This window comes from Rhinolophus ferrumequinum, chromosome 10 (genome assembly GCF_004115265.2).
Source record: "Rhinolophus ferrumequinum isolate MPI-CBG mRhiFer1 chromosome 10, mRhiFer1_v1.p, whole genome shotgun sequence".
NCBI classification, from domain to species: domain Eukaryota; kingdom Metazoa; phylum Chordata; class Mammalia; order Chiroptera; family Rhinolophidae; genus Rhinolophus; species Rhinolophus ferrumequinum.
In genome coordinates this window covers 49265423-49285951 of record NC_046293.1, presented here as the reverse complement: position 1 = coordinate 49285951, position 20529 = coordinate 49265423, and the positions used below count along the sequence as shown (strand labels likewise).

The window sequence follows — 20529 nt, the reverse complement described above, 5'->3', positions numbered from 1 at the left end:
AGCCCAGAGGAGGCTGGAGGAAGAGCATGGGTGAGGAGGCCCAGGGTGAGGCTGGAGGAGGCGGCCATGAGGCCACCGAGATGAGGGGGGCTGAGGGCAACACAGCAGGAAGCCTGGTCAGCAGGTGACCCTGCCGGGTATTGTGTTTCCCTGTGATATTTACCCCCCCGTTTCTGTGGTAACCTTCCCTGGGGGACCCGGGCCTTCTGGCTGCAGGAAGGTGCCCCCAGACAGCTCTTTCCTTCGAGGCCTGAGTATTAGGAGGAGTCCCGAGGTCTGGCCACCTCCCTAACCCTTTTGGCTGCTAGGACCAGGGCCTGGGAATCTAGGAGTGGGCAGAGCGAGCACTGAGGGGTGGCTGGATAGGGGCCCCTTTGCATCTCCTTGGAGTAGGGGGAAGGGAATGATAGGGTCTGGTGAACTTTGGGGAAGGCTCCGTGCCTCCCCTCATCCCATCTCTTCACTGCCCTTCTCCAGCAGCACCCCCTCTCAACAAGGGGGAGGTAGACTGCATGCTGCCTGGGGCAAGGGATAAGGGTGGGGGTGGCAGACGGGGGGGTGGGGTGGGGGGGGATGTTTTCATCAGCAGAGCGTAGCTCCTTTGGTCCTGGACCAGTTCCCGGAGGCAAAATAAGTTCAGAATAGCATCTGTTTAGTGTGGGTCAACATGTGATGGGTGTGTGTGCACACTGGGTGTGTGGTGGGGGCCTGACTGTGTGCCCCGCGCTGTGTATATGGATATTGTGGTTCCATGGCAATTTGTGATCCATGAAGTAGCTTTGTGTTAGGTGTTTTGGGCGTACGCAAACGTGTATAGACATCTGTATAGATGTCACACCTTCGCAGTTTATGGCTCTGTGTGGGGTATATGTTCGTGATTTGGGGGGATGTATACCTGTGCAGGAATAGCTTTTTAATAGAAGTCCAGATGTTGGCTGGAAAGCATCATCTCATCTATGGTCCTCAAATGCCAGTTCCTGGACTAGTTGCGTCAAAGTCACCTGGGAGAGTGTTTAAAATAAATAGCCTCAGGGCCCATCCTGACAGACTCAAAATCTGCATCGGCAGGGTCTGGGAATCTGGATTTTAACATGTGCTTCAGGTGATTCGATTCTGGTGCAAAGCCGGGTTTGAGGACCACTGATCGGGGCCAACCGCTTCATTTTTCTCTTTTGCGGAAATAGACTTTTAGAAGGTATGTGGTTTGTCAAAGGATACAGGGCTATTACGAGGAAGAACCAGGACACAATTCAAGCCTTTGAAGACTGGTCCAGGGCTCAGCCATGCATCTTCTGTGTGTGCAAGTGTGCACGTGTGCACACGCAGTGTGATGGCGAGGACCAGATATGGTTGGTGCGCACGCGGACTGGGCCTTGACCTCTCCTCGGGAGTCCCAGGCTTCCTGGCTCTGCTCTTCCTGTTACATCCTGCTTCTTCCTCCCTGGGGAAATCCTGGAACTGTTGAGTGTCAACCCTAAATTTAGGTGTTATTGGCAAGCAGGAGGCCCCATTTACTGACCCAGTCATTCATCGTTCATCCATTTACTGGATGCTTATGCCTTGCCGTGTGCCAGGCACCAGGCACCGATATGCAGGGAATACATAGGAAGAAGAGCATCTGACTTCAGGAAACTTCCACTCTAGTGGAGAAGACAGACAATAACAAGTAAGCAAGTAAAGAAGTGAATATATACATCTAGTTACACATCGTTATAAGCCCTACGAAGGAAATGAACTGGGTGCAGCAATAGAGAATAACAAGGTGGGACTTCCTTAGAGAGGATGGCTAGGGGACGCCTGCCTGAGAAGGTGACATTGATGCCTTCTCTCACCTCCCCAGAATAGACGTGAGCCGTCAGAGCCTTCTGAGCATGCTTGGGAACTGCCTGGGTCCAGGTAGGGCAGCTGAATTGCCAGCCTCTCACCTGGCATGGCATACAGCAGGCTCTCCACTCCCCAAGCAGCCCCCAGAGGTCGGCCAGAGGGGAGAGGAAGATGGCAAGCTGCACAGGCCTGACACAGGCCGCTCTGTAGTTTGGAGGAGCAGACTGTCCTTCGTGGTCCGAGTCCAGGGCTCTGTGGACATGTTGCATGTTGGGAAGGCAGCAGCCTCTCCAGGAGTTCTCAAGCATCACGCCATTCCTGACCCTCCTGCTTCATTTTCTTCTACCTCCTTCCCTTTTTGCCCGTCTCCCTGCCCGGGCACTCCTGTGCCAACTCCATCCCCTCTGGGTCTAGCCTGGCTATCTCTGTGGCTACTGGGATTTAACCTGTCTCAGGAATCACTGAGGAGAGAGGGGGTCAAGTCTGAGAGAGGCCGGGCCCTAGGCTCTAGAAGAGAGGACAGAACCAGAGAGAAGCGCTGGGGCAGGAGCCACAGAGGACAGGGCAAAGAGAGGGCCGAGGCTGGCTGAACAGGGGACGAGGGCAGGAGAGAGGGTGTAGAGACCTTTGGCAGGGCACTCCAGAGCCTCTCTTGGGCCCTTGGAATTTGCTCCCCAAACTGGGTGAGACTCTCAGCCCAGCGGAACAGACATCAGCTAGCAGGCAGTGCTCCCATCTCGTCCCCCTGCCATCCTACCCCTTTCCCCTCTCAGGAGGTTAACTTTCACATCAGCAAGTGGCCTTCAGACTCTCTCACCTTTAATGTCTTCTGGTAGGTTTTCCTTGGGGCACCCAGAGCTGTGGGCTGCAGGAAGATGGAGCCCTTGACTTACAGAGGTGAGAATTAGAGGAACCTTCATGTAAGAGAAGAGGCCCTGTCTGTCCCTGCCTCGACTGGCATTCCACCCTGGGCCTCCTTTAGGTTGCTCGGTGCAAAACACCCCTGGATGTGTGTGCCAAGCTCAACCCTAGCCCCTCCACAAGCCCCACAGCAGGGTGGGGAGGGGACTTCTCCTAATGAGGAGATCCCTGGGCTAAACTCACCATCCCCGCCCTGTCTCCAGCCACTTCCTTTTTCCCCCTGTTGCCTGCAGGGGTTGGTAACCCTGGTGGTTAGAGACCTTGGGCCTCCAGGGCCAGCCTGTGCCTGGAGACAGCAAGGCCTATCATATTCCTTTTCAGGAGTCCAGCTTAGTTCCCTGCAGAGCCCATTGCAAGGAGCCCAGCTCTGGCTCCTTCAGTTACCCCCCAGCCCTGAAAGCCCCATTCCTCCCTCCCCCAGCTCCCAGGATGGCAGGGAGAAGCGGGGCAGGCTGGGAGCCACAGGTTCGGAAAGAGCCCGGGGTGGGGGAATTCGGCGACTAGGCTGAAACTGGCTTGTTTTGCTTGCCCTACAAACCTGCATGGGCATCTGCTGCGCCCTCTGGGGCGTTCGAGTTGTAGAACTGCTCTCAGAATGACAGGCTGGTGGCACCCAGTTGGGGTAGGGGGTGGGGGTGGCGTGAAGGCGGGGAGCCCCAGGCAAGGGGGAGCTGGAGGGTTAAAAATAGCTACAGCCGGGTTTCAGTTAGCAAATGTGGAGGCGGGGAGCTGGAGGCGGGGCGGGTGGCAGGCAGTGTTTGCCCACAGCACAGGGCTGTGTTTCCCCTGGGTCCCAGGAGTGAGTCACCCTGGAGCGTCTGAGGAGGTGCTGGCACCTCAACCCCCAACCCTGCCCCACACAAGGGGTGCAGTGCAGGCTTCATCTCTGGGGTTCTGCAGGATGTGTATCCCCCTTCCAGGCCTTCAAGGTTGTCTTAAGAATTGGGGGGAGAGGGGGGAGGGGAACCATGTGATAGAGGGGAAGATATGTGCTATTCTGAAGCCAAAGATCTGGGTTTGAATCTTAGCCGAATGGCTGCAGGACCTTGTTCAAGGTTTCGAAGGGCTCTAAGTCTTGGTTTTCTAGTCTTTCAAGTGGGGATTTTCTCACATGTGTGTGTGCGGTGGTGGATTCTAAATTACCCCCTTAGATCTGCTGTGCCCATTGCAAAGCTTGGCAGGGGGTTCTTCCTGTAAGGACACGGAGAGGAAGGCATGGATGACCTCTGCAGAGTCTTCATTTCTCCTGCAAATAGCTGAGTGTAATCTTGGGCACGTGGCTTTCTGTGCCTCAGTTTCTCCATCTGTATTGTGAAAATACATAATAGTTTCAGCCTCATGGAGTTTCTGTAAAGATTAAAGTAAGTAACGTTAGCACCGTGCCTGGTATGAAGTCAGCGCACACAGAATATTCATCATTATTATTAATGTTATTGTTCATATTTTTGAAGGTCAGGGGTAGGGAATGCTAAAGACATGAAGAACAGAAACTGGGCCCAGCCCCAGTTCACAGGAAAAACCAGGCCAAATTCACTTTTCCAGATTCCTCCACCCATAAGGGCCTGGAGCGGCAAGGCGTCCGGAGCCAGAAGTCACAGGGTGGACCCCTTCTCTCTTTCACTCCACTGCCCTCAGCTGCCTGCAGTGAGGCAGGACGCTGGGGAACCCAAGGGACTCGAAGCCAGTTGGCACTGGGGAGGGTCTGGGACTGGACCACCCCCGATGGCCCCTGATATAGAGTACCTTGCCAGCATCTGCTGGGGTGACCTTTATTTTAGCCCGTCCCTGGCAGCTCTTAAGAGGAACATGAGGCAGAGGAGGGATGGGAAGGGCAGTGATGTCAGCAGTGAGTATTCCCAGCACAGCAGCCCTGGAAAAGGCAGGAGGCATTGCTCTCAGGAAATGATCATTATTCAGCCTACAGGCATTCATTGAGTAAGTCCTGACTTTGTGCCCAGCCCTGTGCTAGGCCCTTTGCATGATTCATGAGAGGCAGAGGACGATGGATTGTGCATCACGCAGAAATTCAGCAGCTATGGGTCCAAGAGTTCAATATGTGGAGTTAATGCAAGCCCCGTGGCTTAGGTCTCTGGGAACCGGAGGTCACATCTTGACTTTGCTACCTACCAATTGGCTGTGCCATCTTGATACGTGTGTGTGTGTGTGTGTGACATACATATATATATATATTCTGCTTTATTATTACAGAGGAAGTTTGTGTGTATTGTAGATCATTAGACAACAGACAAGCAAAACTCAAATACCACAATCCCAGCAGTCAGAGAGTACTGCCATGATAACTCAATGCACACTGTCCCGTTTCCTGACTTGCCTTTATACATTGTGCTTTTTCCCAAAATGAAATCACACTGTGTGTGCTGTTCCTTCAGTGTTCTCTACCTTCCACTAAGGTAGATTTTCATCTCATCGAATTCCCAGTTGTCTAAAAATTGTCCTTCGCAGCTGGTTTGTTTAAATCAGTATCCAGGACCATGCACCCGGCTGTTGAGGGCCCTGACGACTGTGGAAGCACCCTGGCTGGATCTGCGGTCTGGAAAAACCTGGCCCACTGAGCCTTAAGGACAGCCCTGGCCCTGAAGGGAATCATGTCACCTAGAGAATCTGTCTGACAGACCTCGGTCTGCCATCTCCCAAAAATAACAGTCAAAATGAAGGGGATACCCGGGCATAAGTGGGATGGTGATCTTGGAGGTATTTACTGTCATTAAAATTGATGTGGCATGCCTGCGAGTGCCAGCATTCATAGCTTGTTGCTATTCACAGACTCAGATCCATGATGCCCCCAGGCCACGGAGCAAGCCAGGGTCCCTGCAGTGGCCTCTGCCCTCCCCTGCCCCAAGTCTAAATGTGCTGATGGCCCTTTGGCTGTGTTCTTAGTCCCTAAGAACCCGCTCCAAAGGTGGGTGATCCTCTGCAGTACTGGGTGCTCCATCCCTTCCGCCTGCCCACAGGGATGGTCTGCCTGTGTGTGTGTATGTGTGTGAGCGCGCGCAGGAGAGCGTCTCCTCCCAAGGGAATTTGCTCACTGCTCACTGTGGCAGGTGACTTGCTCCGGTTATGCAACCTACATTTATACAGGCCTGACAGTTTCCAGAGTGCTTTCTCATAGTGTGTGCTGCCCTGCAGCCCTGGGAGGTTTGCTTGGTTAGTTATACCTTGCTTACAGGAAACAATAAAATAGTAACATGTACATTGAAAAAAGCAGGGAAATATAAGATGAAAAAGGAAGTAAAGATGGGGTTGGGGAGTGCCTCCTGGAGACCAAAATCGTGTGAGGGACACAGGCAGAGCTTTTTCTCTTTGCTTTATTTTTGTTGTTGTGGGTGTTTTCTGCATGGAGGACCAGCACTGAGGACTTGCCGCGCTGGGAATTACCCCCAGGCCTTCAGATGCTGGGCCTTTGGCCCCTCGTTGCGGGTGGGTGGAACTAGCTGTACGTGCCGGTGTAGTTGTTAGGAGCTTAGGTTCTGGGGTCCCAGAAGCCCCACTTTCCATCTGTGTGACCGTGGCGTGTTTCTTAACCTCTCTGGACCTCAGTTTCCTTTGTAAAATGATAATGACAGCATCTCCGTTACAGGGCTGTTGTGAGGACCAAATGAAATAGTACAAGTGAGATGCTTAGTACAGTCACCAGCCCACAGTAAGCATTCAATACGTGCTTGTTGCTCAATACTAATATTATTAATAATTCGAATTATTAATCTTAATACTATAATGTAAACATTTCCCTGGCAGTCTCTGGCGTGGCTGAGTGGCCTCATGGGTGGCACAGGGAGAGGAGTCGAGCAAGGCCCGTCTCCTGGCTCCCATGCAGCAGGGAGAGGCAGACGGGGCAGCAAGCCCGGGTGAGGAACCCAGGGAGTCAGGGTCGGGCAGAGGAGGGCCCAGAAGCTGAGGGAACGAGGAGGGCAAGGGAATGGCTATGAGACCTCCGAGGGGAGGAGAGACTCTGAGAGGCAGCCTGGGGGTGGTGCCCGTGCTTCCTGTTGGGGCAAGCACTGGCCCTTGAGAAAGACTGGCAGGGCTGGCTGCTAAGAAGGAGCGGCTGGTTTAAATGGGGCACCCGGGGGTTGGGGAGGGGGAGAGACAAAGGCAGAAGCTGACAGAACCTCAACTCTTCTCGCCGTCTTGCCTGCTCAGGATGTTTTGCGTATGATAGGAAAGATGGTGGTTAGGCATCACGGTGAACTTTTTATCTCAGGGATGGGAGCAGGGGAGGGAAAGTAAGTGGGAACTTTTGTTTTTGAGGGTTTCAGGACCTGAGAAACTCTAGGGCTTTCTAGCCCGGGGGACTGGGACTGGGGGAGCTTGCCTGCTCAGAAATTCCGTAGGTGGGTAGGGCAGGCCTCCCCTCTCTTAACAAGACTGTGGGTGACAGGAAGTGGATCTGGCCACCTTGGGCAAGTAGCTTTGCTTTTCCCTTCACACCGTCACAAAGGGCAGGCAGGGAAGACTGAGTGGTGGGTCTGAGAGGCCCCGGAGGCTGACAGGGCTTGGGAGGAAACCCGTTTTTCTTTGCCGGAGCACAGTGAGGCTCTCCAGAGAGGGCCAGTCCCAGGAACTGACAGCTGCACACCCGAACGGCCCAGTTCCCTCTGCCTCAGGGTCCAGGGTTCTCCATGCAAAAGGAGAGGCACCGAGGAGTGGAATAGAGGACCTGGGATAGAAGCAAGGAGCCAGGGAGGACGCTTTTCCCACCCCCAGGAGTTCAAGCTGCTGCTGCTATGGTTACGTCTGCTTCCTGTTTGATTCATCTCAAACAGCAGAAGGGAGGGGGACAGGAGGCTCCCAGCTTGGCCACCGCTGCGTGGGGCTGTTTACAACAGCCTCGTGTGGGATTCCCAGAAAGAGACTCCAAACCGGACATCCTGCGGCTGCAAAATACCCAGGTGTCAAGAGCTAAAAATAGCTGCCATCGGGCCCCAATGCTGGGGGGGGGGACGGGGGCGGGTAAGGGAAGGGAGGTGGGAGGGCCAGTTTTGCAGCCCTCACATCCAGCCTCCTGTTCAGTGCACATCTGCGGATCCTGCAGAGGTTCAGTCCCCTCGCCTTGGAGGGACAGGAGGCCTTTGTTGGGGCAGGCCCATGTCCCAGGCCCCTCACCTGGGAGCCCAGCCTCTGCCCCTGGGCAGCTGGCCCCTCTGTCTGTACTGTGGAGCTTGCTTTGGGATGCTAATGAGAGAGACTCAGAGGGACTTGAGAGCTTCTAGAGAAAGGATGTGGCAGGGCCACATGTTCCAAGTGGAAGGAACATGAAGCCAGCGCTTCTCCAAGACCCCAAGCTGTTGCCAGCCCCTTGTTCCCACACGCAGTCTGAAATTAATTGCTAATGGTTGCTATGTAGAAGTGATTCTTCAGGATTGTCTTCATGGAGGCCCAAAGATGAAATGGGCAGCTTCTACCCTCCAGCCTGCTGCAGAGCTGGGGTTTGCTGCGGATACGAATCTCTGTGGGGCTATGTGATTTTTTTATCGTTCCCTGTGCCCAGCTAGGTCCTGCATGTGCTCTGTCCGCGCTGGCCCGTGGGCAGTGGAAGTATTGGGAACGAGCGTTGAGAACATGGATTCGGGAGCCCAGTTGCCTGGCTCAAGTCCCAGCTCAGCCATTTCCAAGTTATGTGACTTCAGACAAGTTATATAATACAGCTGGGCCTTAGTCTACTGATCTATATAATGGGGATTAAAACAGTAACCACCTCATTGGTTTGTCGTGGGGGTTCGATGGAGTAGCACATGTAAGGAACTTAGAACAACTCCTGGCACATAGTAAAGTATTAGTTTACAAGCATTCAGATGGAAGAGAAAGTGAAGACACTGTAGTTGAGAGAGGCGGGGCCTAAGAGATGGGACTGGGGAATGCCTCTGGGAGCAGATGGGCTGTGGTAGAGGCAGGATGCAGTTGGGACCAGACACTGAAATGCTTATGCCAGAGGGAGGTTACAGACAAGGTCAGGAACAAGCAGTATTAATCGCGTCCATTGTGTCTGTACCTACCCCGTGCTGGGTGCTTCACGCACAACATTGCTAATCTCATATGACTGTTTCCAAGCAGATCATCTCATTATAGATGGGGCAGCCAAGGCTTGGCCAGGTTATACCATGTCCCTGGTTTGCTCTGCTGGTCACTGAGGGAGTCCGGGTTTGAACCCAGGTCCATCTGACCTCAGAGCCAATGTCCTCTGTGCTGTGGACCCTCACTGCCATCACTTCATGTGGCAGGAGTTCCCAGCCAGCTTGCAGCCCCCTGGATTCTGGGCAAATTGAACAGTATGCAGCTTAGTGCTGAGAAAATGAGTAAGAGAATTTCTGGAAGGGGGACACAAAAAAACTATTAAAAAGGGGTGATTCTAAGGAAGTTCTAGGGAGTCAGATGAGTGAGAAACTTTGTTTTATACTTTCTAGGGCGCTTTGAATTTTTTAGTAGCTGAAAGTAGTACACTTTTTAAAAACTTATGAGCTTTATTTTAAACTCGTTGTGAGAACGAGTGAGAACCAGATTTCATTCCTATTGCCATGCGTTCAGTCCCTGGATGAATGACAGCACGTGGAGGTACTTTGTACCAGCATTTGGTCTGGCCTGGCCTGGCTGTACCACTGACCTTCCAGGTGACCGTGACCTAGCCCCTTTTCCTTTATGTTCCTGAACGTTCTCTAAAGCCCCATCAGTTCCTAACATTCTCAGATTCTATAACCTGAGTGCCTTCAAGAAGTCTTCTTTCCCTCACTCTGTGTCAGAGAGGTCTGGCAATCATGATGTTCTTTCGTGTGTTTATTTATTCTTGGATCTTCCCGAAGCCATCTCACCTCCAGATTTCCTCTTCTCTGCCAGCCCCATGCGGACTCAAGCTTTGTCACACCTGTGTCAGGGAATGAGAGCCAGAAATGCAATGTGGGGTGTGGAGGGGTCAGCCCTGAGCCCAGCCCTTGGCCTTCTGCTGCTGGGGCCTAGGTCTTCCTGCTCCTCCTTTTAATTGGTCAGCAGACCAGTCAGGTGGAACAGCCTGAAAAAAGAAGTCGGAGGCGTTGGGAGGGAGCTTCTGGGAGGCGGTGCTCCTAGGGAAGCCCTCTCCCTGGCAAAGGGCCTGCCACACCTGGGAGAGCAGGTGGTCAGGCAGGGCTTAGGTTTCTCTGAGCAGGTAAGGCCTGGGGCAACAAGGTAGGAGGGGAGGCCAGCTCGTGAAGGTGCTCAGGGGATAGAAGAGTGGCCTTTGTGTCTGCTCTGGAGGTTGCTGAGGGCTGGGGTGCACCTACTTGGGCAGGATTTCTGGGGCTCTTTGGTTCTGGGTGAGATCAGGTGCTCTGGTTTGGGGAGGTGACTTGGTAGGCCAGGTGCCTCAGCACCAAGTAAACTGCCTCTTCAGCCTGACTGCAGTTGTTTCCCAAGAAGGTAGAAATGGGGCGTTTAACCAGGATTCCAAAAAGGAGAGGTCTCCACTCCGGCCAGAAGCTGTGTGGAGAAGGGTCCAGCCCTACTCAGCGTTCTCGGTCCCTCAGGTCCATTCACTCCTGATCTTATTTCAGTTTGATCCCAACATAGTGGTAACAGTGCTCTGAGAGGGGCCGGTGACAAGAGGGGTTCCCAGATGTATCCCTAAGCCTGGGATGCAGGAGGTTCACTTTCTGGTTTCAGGTCAGCTGCTGACTAGGTGCCTTCTGATACCTTTCCTCTGTCTGGGACACAGGAGAGCTGTTCCTCAGGTCTTATCTCTGTTGCTCTGGGCTCTTCTGAAATCAAAGGCTGTCAGCAAGGAGCCAGGAAATTAGGGGAGAAGCAGAACTTTTCCCAGGAATTGCTTTTGGAAACAGCCCCTGTTGGCAACCCACATGCACACACGCAGCTTTTCTGAACAGTTGATATCATCGATCAGCATCACGAAACATCCCTTTTGGGCCTAGTAATAAACACTACAGAGTTCAGGGCCATTAGTGTTTCTCCCATCCAGAGAGACCACAGTGTTCGAATCTGTGATTCCCAAGGGAGTGAGGTGCAGAGAACCTGGCTGTGTTCCCACGTGAGAATGCTGCTGACCAGCCCTCAGGCAGGGACCAGGGAGGTAGGAGACAGTTCCCTGGAGGCAGAGACTCTAGGCCTGACGGGGCCTCCGGGAGTGCACCCGGGAGCCTGGTTCAGAAACCTCTCTTGGGGGACCAAGTCCTGCAGAAGAAAGAGGAGGTCCAAAGAGAGCTCGGGGTGGGGGTTACCATGTCCTGGGGTGGAGGCTGCATCCCGCACCAGTGTTCCCTGGGGCTCCCAAACCTTGAGAAATATTCATGCCATCTCCTAGGCAGGGTGCCAGGAGAGTCATTGTTTTCAATTCACTAGTTCTTAACAGAGCCTGCTGTGCGCCCAGCGGTGTTAGGTACAGATAGGCACGGTTAATGGAGTGTGCAGGCCGTGGACACAGAGTGGGTGCTCTGGGAAGTGAGAACAGGAGAGGTCAGGGGGAGCTTCGTGAGGAGATGGTCTCGGATTGGACCTCAAAGGATGGGCAAAATTTGAATAGGTGGAGCGGCATTTCCCTATCAAACATTGTCATCCGAAGCGTGGGTCCCTTGTTTGAGGACAGTTGGTGGGAGTCTCTCTGTGTCTAGAGTTGCCCCCTGTCCCAGCGGCTCCTGCCTACAGGGAGTTCTTCTTTTTCAGCTGTGGAAGCGGAACTGTGGCTGCCCCTTAGACACAGACCCAAAAGAGCAGCACCTGCCACTTATCCTCCAGGAAATATTCCTTCTGCCGCAGGTGTGGCCTAAGACGGGCTTCTGTGTGTCCACCACGTGCGTCCTCCAGGCGCTTCCCAGTCCCCTGGCCTCCTGTTCCCTTGGCACGGAGCTGGGACAGCAGGAGGGAAAAGCGTCCATCTTGGACAGGTGGCCTCAGGACTTACCTCTGTGTTCTCCCACCCCACCAAGCCTCTGCTGCTGACCAACTCTTGCCCTACTGTAGGGTTTCATGGCTTCTGAATGGGATAAGGTTTCTGGGCTGGGCTTAGGAGCCTCAGAGAGGTGGCCATTTCCAGAAGGAAAGACTTCTATTTCAGATTATCCTAGAAAAAGGCTGAATGGTTTTCTTCTCTGGGGGGACAGGCTGCAGGATACAGGATGGAGTAGTAGGAAGAAGGGTTCCTACCACGGGGTCCTCAGGCTGTGCATTCCAGACCCTTCATGTTACGGCTCCCACCAGGCCATGACGCAGTCCCTCTCCCACTGTGGAAGCTTCTGACTGGGCCCCCCGTTCCCTTCCTCCAGGCCTGCTCCCCCACTGTCGCCATCTCCCTCCTGGCACCTTTCGCTGGGTCTCACCAGCCGTGCTGTCTCACCTTTGGCCCCACCTCACCTCCCAGCCCTCTTCTTTCCCTTCCGGCTATGGGAGCCTGAGCCCAGGGAAGATTGTATCTGAGCACATCCAGAGGGCTAAGGGCACTGTTGGGTGAAATGGGGCCTTCTTGGGCTCCTGCTGTGGACTGAGCTCCAACAGGGCAAGAGATCTGAGTTGCTCAGTAGATCGGATGAGGAAAAGGGAGCTGAGCCTTGCTCTCATCCGGCATGGGAATCTGAGGAAAGGAATGGGGTGGAGCCTTCTCTTTTTGGTTAGCTTCTAGTAGAGGTGCCAGGGCTCAAGCTGGCTGGGGGCCTCTTGGAGTGGCGGGGAGCCTGCCTGGCTTGGCCCTCTTTCCTTCCTCTTCCCTGCCTCCTCCCTGCAGCCCCTTTACTCGATCTCTCTTCTCTCTACAGATGGGACCCAGGTGAGCCCAGGTGCCCACTGCCCCAGTCCCCCTGGCACAGGTAAGCATGGTCCTGAGGGAGACTGGTGGGGAGTGGAAGCTGAGGATGGCACGGACATGAGAAGGGCGAGGAGCTGAGCACTGCGTCAGCAGGGCAGCTGGCTGACCAGCCAGGGGGTTGAGGAGGTTGGGGTTCGGGGGGAGAAGGTGAATTTGGGGTTTCATGGGAAGGGGGTAAGGAGTGGGGATAGGGGGCAGTTCTGGAGCCAGGCTGGCCCCCGTGCTGGGAAGCACGACAGGAAGACGAAAGGCAGGATGCTTTTCTTGTCCTTGCTGGGTGCAGTGAAACAGGAAGGCAAGTAGGAAGCTAACATTTATACTTATTCCCCTGTCTCACATCGGGCTCTGGGTGGGGCAGCATGTTCTCAATAGTTGGCCCTTCCAGTCCTCACGCCGGCCCTACAAGGTGGGCATGGCGGCGCTTGCAGAATGGGACGATACCTCATGTGGCTCGGGTGCGAGGGGAAGGACCCCTCTTACTAATCACCTCACCTTCCTCGCCACCTGTTAGGCTGCGCTGGGTAAGGAGCGGAGTTCCTGCTGCTGCTCTGGGTTAGGACAGGCCTGCGGGGCGGGGGCTGGATGCGGGCTGCCCCTCCCTGAACGTCAGCCTGTATCCTCTGAGGGCCTGTTGGGGGCAGGGTACCTACCTCATGCCTACTAGTTACATATGGCAGGGAGAAATGGAGGCCAGCTGTCCTCTTTGCTTCCGTCCTGGCTGTCCAAAAGCTTACAGGCAGGTTGGGGAGGTAAGACGCATAAATAAAAAGAGAAATAATAGTAGAATGCAATATGTGACCAGTGCCAAATCAGGAGACGACTGATTAATGTGTTCATCCACCCATTCAGGAAACATTCACGTCACCACCTATTATTATTTAGTCTCCTAGATGTGTAATTTTCCAAAAATTACATAGAGAAATTAGAAAAAGAAACATTAATGAACCGCGTCTCTGTGCCAGAGCACCTTCCTAGGAAGTTTTTGGGGGGTGGTACAGAGATTTATTCGTTGATTAAACTAGTATTTGTTGGGTGCCTATCTTGGGTGCTAGGTACTGTTCTAGGTGCTGGGGTATGGAGCAATAAGCCAGACCAAGTCCCTGTCCTTGGAGCTTAACTCAGACGTGGTCCCTGCCCGTAAGGTGCTTTTAGGGCACAGAACCTCCCACAGGCTTGACAGCCATGGGGCTGGGTGGGGTCCAGGGAAGAGCAGACTCCAGCTGGGTTGGGAGGGTCGGATGGAGAGGTGAGGACAGCACCAGCAGGGGGACACTGTGAGCAAAAGCTCAGAGGACAGAGGCACATGGCCTCGTGACAGGATGGGAGCTGATGGCTGAAATGGAGGGTTCGTGTTCAGATGTAGGAGACCAAGTTGAGAAAAGCCAGGTTAGCACCAGATTGCTCAGACCCCCAAATGCTAAATCACCCCAAACGGCATTCCCAGGGTTGTAGGCAGAGCCCCTCCCATGTTCCCAGAGGCCTTCTGCTCTGGAGGCTGTGGCGGTGCTGGGAGTGAGGGAGGGGCGGCTCATGGTTTGTGTGTGGCTGAAGCCACTAGCCAAAAGTCCTGTGGCCTGCCTTGGGTTCCCTGAGGTCCTTTTCACATCATCAGGGGAGTCACCCCAGGAAGCCACGGCACCAGACATGGTGAGACCCTTCCTGGGGCAGGAGTGTTTTGGCATTGGAAACCCAGCCGCAACCAGAATGAGACTGGGTTCTCTGGGTGGATGCATGAACAAGGGGTGAGGGCATTAACAGCCGTGCATTGGCAGTTGTGGGCCGCACCGGGGCACACAGCCGTCCGCTCCGGTCTCCTGACATCGGGAGAGATGTGCAGGCACCTCCCTGCTTTACTTCTCTCTCGTTTCCATCTCACGGTCAGAGAATGTTAGAGCGATGCCCCTTATCAACAGTCTGCCGTAGGCCCCTCTTCTTTGCCCAGCGATGAACTCCCATGAGGGGAGGGGAGTTCTTCGTTCTTCCTCTTTTTTCTTTTTTGCCTGTTTGACTCTCTCAAGGTGGCCAATAGTTTGGGGCCCCTGGATTTTCTGCTTTTGAGCCGCAAGGGAGAGGCGATTTCTTGGGAGTCGTTGGGAAAATGGAGCCAGAGCACTGGCCTCAGCAGGACTGGAACCCGTGCTCACTCTGCACTGAGCTGGCCTTCATATGAGCCTCAGTTTCCTCATTTGGGATAACAGCATAGTAACAACTACCTCCCAGGGCGTATGGGGTGATGAGGTGATGCAGTCTCAGGTGTGCTACAGATGCTAAAATAATGACAACGCGTAGTAATGGTTGAGTTGGGCCTGTAGGCTGTTTCCTGACTCCCTGGTTGGTGCTTTGCCTTCCAGTTTCCCTCAGCCTCAGGTCCCAAGGACAGCCTGTGGCTGCCCAGTGGGGATTGCTCAGTGTCGAATGAGCTGAAGAAGGACTCTCCAGAAAGGTTCCTTGTGTGCTCTGTCCGAGGGCACCTGCTCCCAGCTCCACTTGCTTCCCCTTTTCTGTGATAATCTCCGGGCAGGGCCGCCACCTCTGAGCGTCTCCAGCTGCTCAGCCCAGCCTGACTGAGCTGGCTGTGCTGGCGGAGAACCTGGTCTGGCAGCTAGTTATAAATAGCCCCTGTACCCACAGCCTTGGCAGGGTGCTCCTGGCGCAGATGCAGAGGACACTCGAGAAGAGGCAGCTGAGCCGCTGTCCTCACCATTATAGGCCCAGAGCTGGCATGTGGGTGCCCAAGAGCAGGTTCCACAGGCACGTGGGCTGTACAGGCCTGGGGTGGCGGCCAGGGCTTGGCTGTAGGTTTGAAGCGCCACTCCTTTATCCTATGGCCTGAGATAGAGTAGGGAGGGTGGTGACTGAGAGGGCCTGAGGGCTGGAGGCTGAATAAAGGGCACGGTTTGCCTGTGCGATCACTGCCTTTGAGCACGGGTCACTGGGGGCAGCTGGGCCACGTCCTCATTCCAGAGAGGAAGAAGGAAGAAAGCCCAGAATGTACAACCAAAGGGCTCTCAGCCCATGTCTAAATGCCCACAGTCCCAGCCTCTGGCCTGGAGAGACAACGTTTTTAGTGGAATAGCAGTAAGCTCATACTCAGAAGGTTCATTTTGAACCCCACCAGTGACAGAGTGCCCAGTGTTTATCGCCTCCTTTCTCACAGGCGAAATGAAATTGAAAGTACCTATCTTATAGGACCAAGATGGGGACGAAGTGAGGAAAGGGCCCCTCGAGCGTGTTTTGTCATTTTGATTTAAATGAGCCTGAAGGAGGTTGATGAGGCTGTAACCGTGCAGCTGCAGACAAACTTTCCGGGGGACCCTGCCCTCTCTCTGTGTTCTCAGGCTGCCCCAGGCCCCGTGCAGACACGCCAGACCCTCAGCCCCAGCCCATGGACCTGCGGGTGGGCCAGCGGCCCCCGGTGGAGCCCCCACCGGAGCCTGCGCTGCTGGCCCTGCAGCACCCCCAGCACCTGCACCACCACCTCTTCCTGGCAGGCCTGCAGCAGCAGCGCTCAGTGGAGCCCATGAGGGTAAAGACGGAGCTCCCTGCACATGTGGCAGCCTTGAGCTCAGCCCCCAGGCCCTCTCCCTCCCTGCAGCCCCTCCTAGACCCATGTCCCCGTCCTCAACTCCTTGCCCCTTCCTGGGCGGCCGGCCCTGCCCACAGCTCTCAATGGATACGCCGATGCCCGAGTTGCCGGTGGGGCAGCAGGAGCAAGAGCTGCGGCAGCTTCTCAATAAGGACAAGAGCAAGCGAAGTAAGAATGGAGGCCCTTCCGGCCGCTGGACATGGCCCACCTGCATGGGCCTGTGAGGGTCAGGGTGGGAGTGACGCCAGCCCGCTCTCCCTCTGCTTGCTGGGCTCTGCCTGTGAATGCAGGTGGGAGTGGACATGGGGGATGTTGAGATGAGGCCTCGGGCGTGGCTCTTGTCCGAGGAGTCCCTGGGATGCCTCGTACTGGGGGCATGGACAGTGCAATAGGCAGAGACTGTGCCAGAGAGGCCACCTGTCCACCCACCCAAACCCACTCATCGTTCTTTGCCTCCGCAGGTGCTGTGGCCAGCAGTGTGGTCAAACAGAAGCTGGCGGAAGTGATTCTGAAGAAACAGCAGGCAGCCTTAGAGAGAACGGTCCATCCCAGTAGCCCCAGCATCCCCTACAGGTAACTCCTCCTATGTATGTGCTCCCCCCGTCAATGCCTCTGCCCTCCTCCCTCTGTGTCCACCTGCGAGCCCTTACTCCCAGCCACCCATCACTTGATACTTCGCCCTCCCTGGGGGAGTAATTCCTCCCCCAGGCCCCTCTCCCAGTTCATACCTGCCCTCTTCTCTCCTTTAATGATCTCTCCGCACCCTCTACCTGAGGCCGTGCCTCTTTGCATGTTTTCTCTCTCTCTCTCTCTCTCCCTCCCCACTGGCATTTTTCATCCACACAAGTTCCTTCTCTTTTTATGTCTCCCTAAGCACAAAAATGCCCTGATTCCTAGAGCAGGTTCCTCCCACTTGAGACAGCGTCCTTACTGTGCCTGGGACCTGGTTCCTCTGCCTCGGTCAGAGGTCTGCGTGTGGGCTGCTAGTAGAATGGGTGGCCCGATGCTGCCACCTGGAGATGGCCCCTGTTCCTGCCAGGCGCACACTGCCCAACCTGCTGGCTGCCACCTCCCCTGGCAGGTCCCGTGCTGGTGCTCGGGAAGGAGCCCCCTGTGAAATGAGGTGGCTGCCAGGCCTCTGGGCATCCCTGACCCTCTGAAGCAGCCTTGGCACTCACTCCACAGAACTCTTGAGCCCTTGGAGACGGAAGGAGCTGCCCGCTCGATGCTCAGCAGCTTTCTGCCTCCTGTTCCCAGTCTGCCCAGTGACCCCCCAGAACACTTCCCTCTGCGTAAGACAGGTGAGAGGGACAGGCAGGTGGGGACCCAAGGGGAATTAGTGGGGAAGACCTTGGGTGTGGGATGGTTGCGGGGGGGAGGGCTCCCGGGCAGTGGGTGTGGGGCTGAGTATCACTGCTGCTCCTGCAGTCTCCGAGCCCAACCTGAAGCTGCGCTACAAGCCTAAGAAGTCCCTGGAGCGGAGGAAAAATCCACTGCTCAGAAAGGAGAGCGCCCCGCCCAGTCTCCGGCGGCGGACGGCAGAGACCCTCGGAGGTGAGGACTGGCAGCATGTGGGGGGGGGGCTGATCTTGTCCCTTTGAGTCAGGTCCCGCCAAGAAGGGTCCCCTCCTCAGGTCTACTGCAGGTGGTTGTACAGGGTGTGTTCTACACACTTGCCAGGGGCGCGAGTTGGGGCTGAAAGCCAGCCCCTGCTCTGTTGGCTAAGCTGGCGTCTGCCCAGAAGAAGGGCCGCCTTAAAAAAAAGAATCTAAAGGTCCTGGAGACTAGTGGTGATCTGCCTTCTTCCTACCCCCGTCTGGGAGGAAGGTGGGAAGCAGAGGCCGCCCTCCTGGCCACCTCTTGGCCACCTCCTGGTCTCTGACTGTGCCTCCCTCACTCTCCCCAACCCCCAGACTCCTCCCCCAGTAGTAGCAGCACACCTGCATCAGGCTGCAGCTCCCCCAACGACAGTGAGCACGGCCCCAACCCCGTCCTGGGCTCTGAGGTAAGGCCTTGCTGGCTGGACTCTCTGGGGGGCAGTTCTGAGGCTCAGCCCTCCTCTCAGCAAGTGGTCCTGACCAGGCTGGGGCCGCAAGGTCTGGGCAGCCCCACCCGAGGCTCCTGGGTGTTCTGGGGAAGGCATGCCTGGGGGGTGGGGGTGGAGGTCTGGGACCAGTGACCCCTGCCCTGCTCCCCATGGCAGGCGCTCTTGGGCCAGCGGCTGCGGCGGCAGGAAGCCTCTCTGGCCCCGTTCGCCTTGCCGACAGTGTCCTTGCTGCCGGCAATCACACTGGGGCTGCCTGCCCCTGCCAGGGTGAGTGGCTGAGGCGCCCTCCCCCACACCAAGCTCCCCAGCTTCTTTCACTCCCTTCTCCTACTGCCTCGCCCCACCGCCTTCACTGTTCTTTCTGCCAGAACCTACCCCCCTGTGACTCCTCCCCACCTCTCCCCCAGGCTGATGGTGACCGTAGGACCCATTCGACAATGGGCCCTCGGGGGCCAGTCCTGGGGAGCTCCCATGCTCCCCTCTTCCTGCCCCATGGCCTGGAGCCAGAAACTGGGAGCCCCTTGCCCTCTCGCCTGCAGCCCATTCTCCTCCTGGATCCCTCAGTCTCTCATGCCCCCCTGCTGACTGGTGAGTCCTGCTGCTTTTCTGGGGGAGGGGCTGGATCCATGCAACCTGCTGAGGGCCAAGCTTGGGACAAGGGCCAAGCTTGGGACGAGTCCCATCCTTCCTGTGCCCTCTGCTGCCCGCCATCCTCCTGTGCGTCTCCCTGCTGAGTCCCTGCCCCCCACCCCATGTCCTTGCTTCCTTCCATTCCTCCCCATGGCTCCCTCCTTACGCCCCCCACCCCATTCTTTCTAGTGCCCGGGTTTGGGCCCCTGCCCTTCCACTTTGCCCAATCCTTACTGACCACCGAGCGGTTCTCCGGGTCAGGCCTCCACCGGCCGCTGAGCCGGACCCGCTCAGAACCCCTGCCCCCAAGCGCCACCGCCCCGCCACCGCTGGGCCCCCTGCAGCCCCGCTTGGAACGGCTCAAACCTCACGTCCAGCTGATCAAGGTGAGGGGAACTGGGTAGGAGAGGTGGTGAGGGGTTGCGTAACTGGGCCTCTGGGGGCTGAAAGAAGAAGGGAGGCTTGGGAAGGGCAGGGACCTGGAGGGCCAGAGCGGATGTGGCTCCTGGGGGCCACGAGGTACACGGCCCCTGGAATCCCAGCCGGATGATTGGCACCTAGCCCACTGCATCCATCCCACACCCTGTACTCCAGCATGGCTTCTCAGCAGGCATCTCTCCTCCCCAGAGGCCAGCCAAGCCAAGTGAGAAGCCCCGACTGCGGCAGATACCCTCAGCTGAGGACCTGGAAACAGATGGTGGGGGAGTGGGGCCACTGAGGGATGACAGCCTGGAACACAGGGAGTCGAGCCACGGGCAGCATGAGGCCAGAGGCCCTATTCCTCTCCAGCAGCACCAGCAGGTAAGGCAGTGCCCAAGTAAGAGCCCCTCAGAAGGTGTAGTTAGGAGATGCTGGCGCCTGGCATCGATGGAAGGGAGGGAGACACCGTGTTTCCCTGAAAATAAGACTAGGTCTTAGATTAATTTTTGCTCCAAAAGATGCATTAAGACATATTTTCAGGGGATGTCTTATTTTTTCATGTACAACCATCCACATTTATTCAAATACAGTCATGTCATTGTCATGATGTACTAAATGCGTCCGTCTGGCTGACAATCTTAACTGGGGCTTATTTCCGGGGTAGGTCTTATTTTGGAGGAAACACGGTAGGATATTAGTGCACGGCAATGGCTTTGGGACCTATGGTTGCCCTGCCAGGTCCATGCTGGGGTGCAGACGGAAAGACAGAAACACACACACGCACACTTGCGTGCGTACATGCATGCAGGCACACACACGTGCGCTCCAGCAGCCTGCCCGGCTCAGGGAAGCCATGTTCCTTGCCCCGCAGCGGGGCTGGCCTTTCACGGGGCCTTATACACGCCTACCCTAGTACTTCTCCCTGTGACCAGTTGTACTGTTTCCAGGAAGGTGGCGAGGGCAGGAAATGGGATAGAGCCAGGCTCAAACGCTTCAACCAGAGCGTTCTCACCGTGTGAGTCATGCCATGGAGTATCAGTTTGCTAGGACTGCTGTAACAAGTACTATATACTGGGTGGCTTAAACAGCAGAAATGTATTGCCTCACAGTTCTGGAGGCTGAAAGTGAAATCAAGGTGTTGTCAGGGTTGATTCCTTCTGAGGGCTGTGAGGGAAGGAGCTGTTCCAGGTCTTTCTCATCGGCTTGTGGATGGCTGTCTTCTCCACGTGTCTTCACATCATCTTCCTTCTGTCCATGTCTGTGTCCAAATTTCCCCTCTTTATAAAGACAAGAGTCATATTG

The 20529-nt window shown here is 55.7% G+C and overlaps 1 protein-coding gene across 5 annotated transcripts in view; it reads left to right on the top strand.

The window, feature by feature from the left end:
• HDAC7 (histone deacetylase 7) overlaps positions 1–20529 on the top strand; it is a 35550-nt gene that overhangs the window by 3139 nt on the left and 11882 nt on the right. For 3 of the 5 annotated variants that reach the window (XM_033116605.1, XM_033116606.1, XM_033116609.1), the window contains exons 2-12: positions 12495–12545; positions 15883–16070; positions 16208–16298; positions 16592–16703; positions 17316–17431; positions 17559–17684; positions 18044–18135; positions 18334–18444; positions 18585–18765; positions 18997–19193; positions 19435–19608. In XM_033116605.1, the coding sequence (XP_032972496.1) occupies positions 12495–12545; positions 15883–16070; positions 16208–16298; positions 16592–16703; positions 17316–17431; positions 17559–17684; positions 18044–18135; positions 18334–18444; positions 18585–18765; positions 18997–19193; positions 19435–19608 (1439 nt within the window). The remainder of the gene's footprint in view (positions 1–12494; positions 12546–15882; positions 16071–16207; positions 16299–16591; positions 16704–17315; positions 17432–17558; positions 17685–18043; positions 18136–18333; positions 18445–18584; positions 18766–18996; positions 19194–19434; positions 19609–20529) is intronic. The other 2 variants (XM_033116607.1, XM_033116608.1) reach the window with 2 other exon arrangements.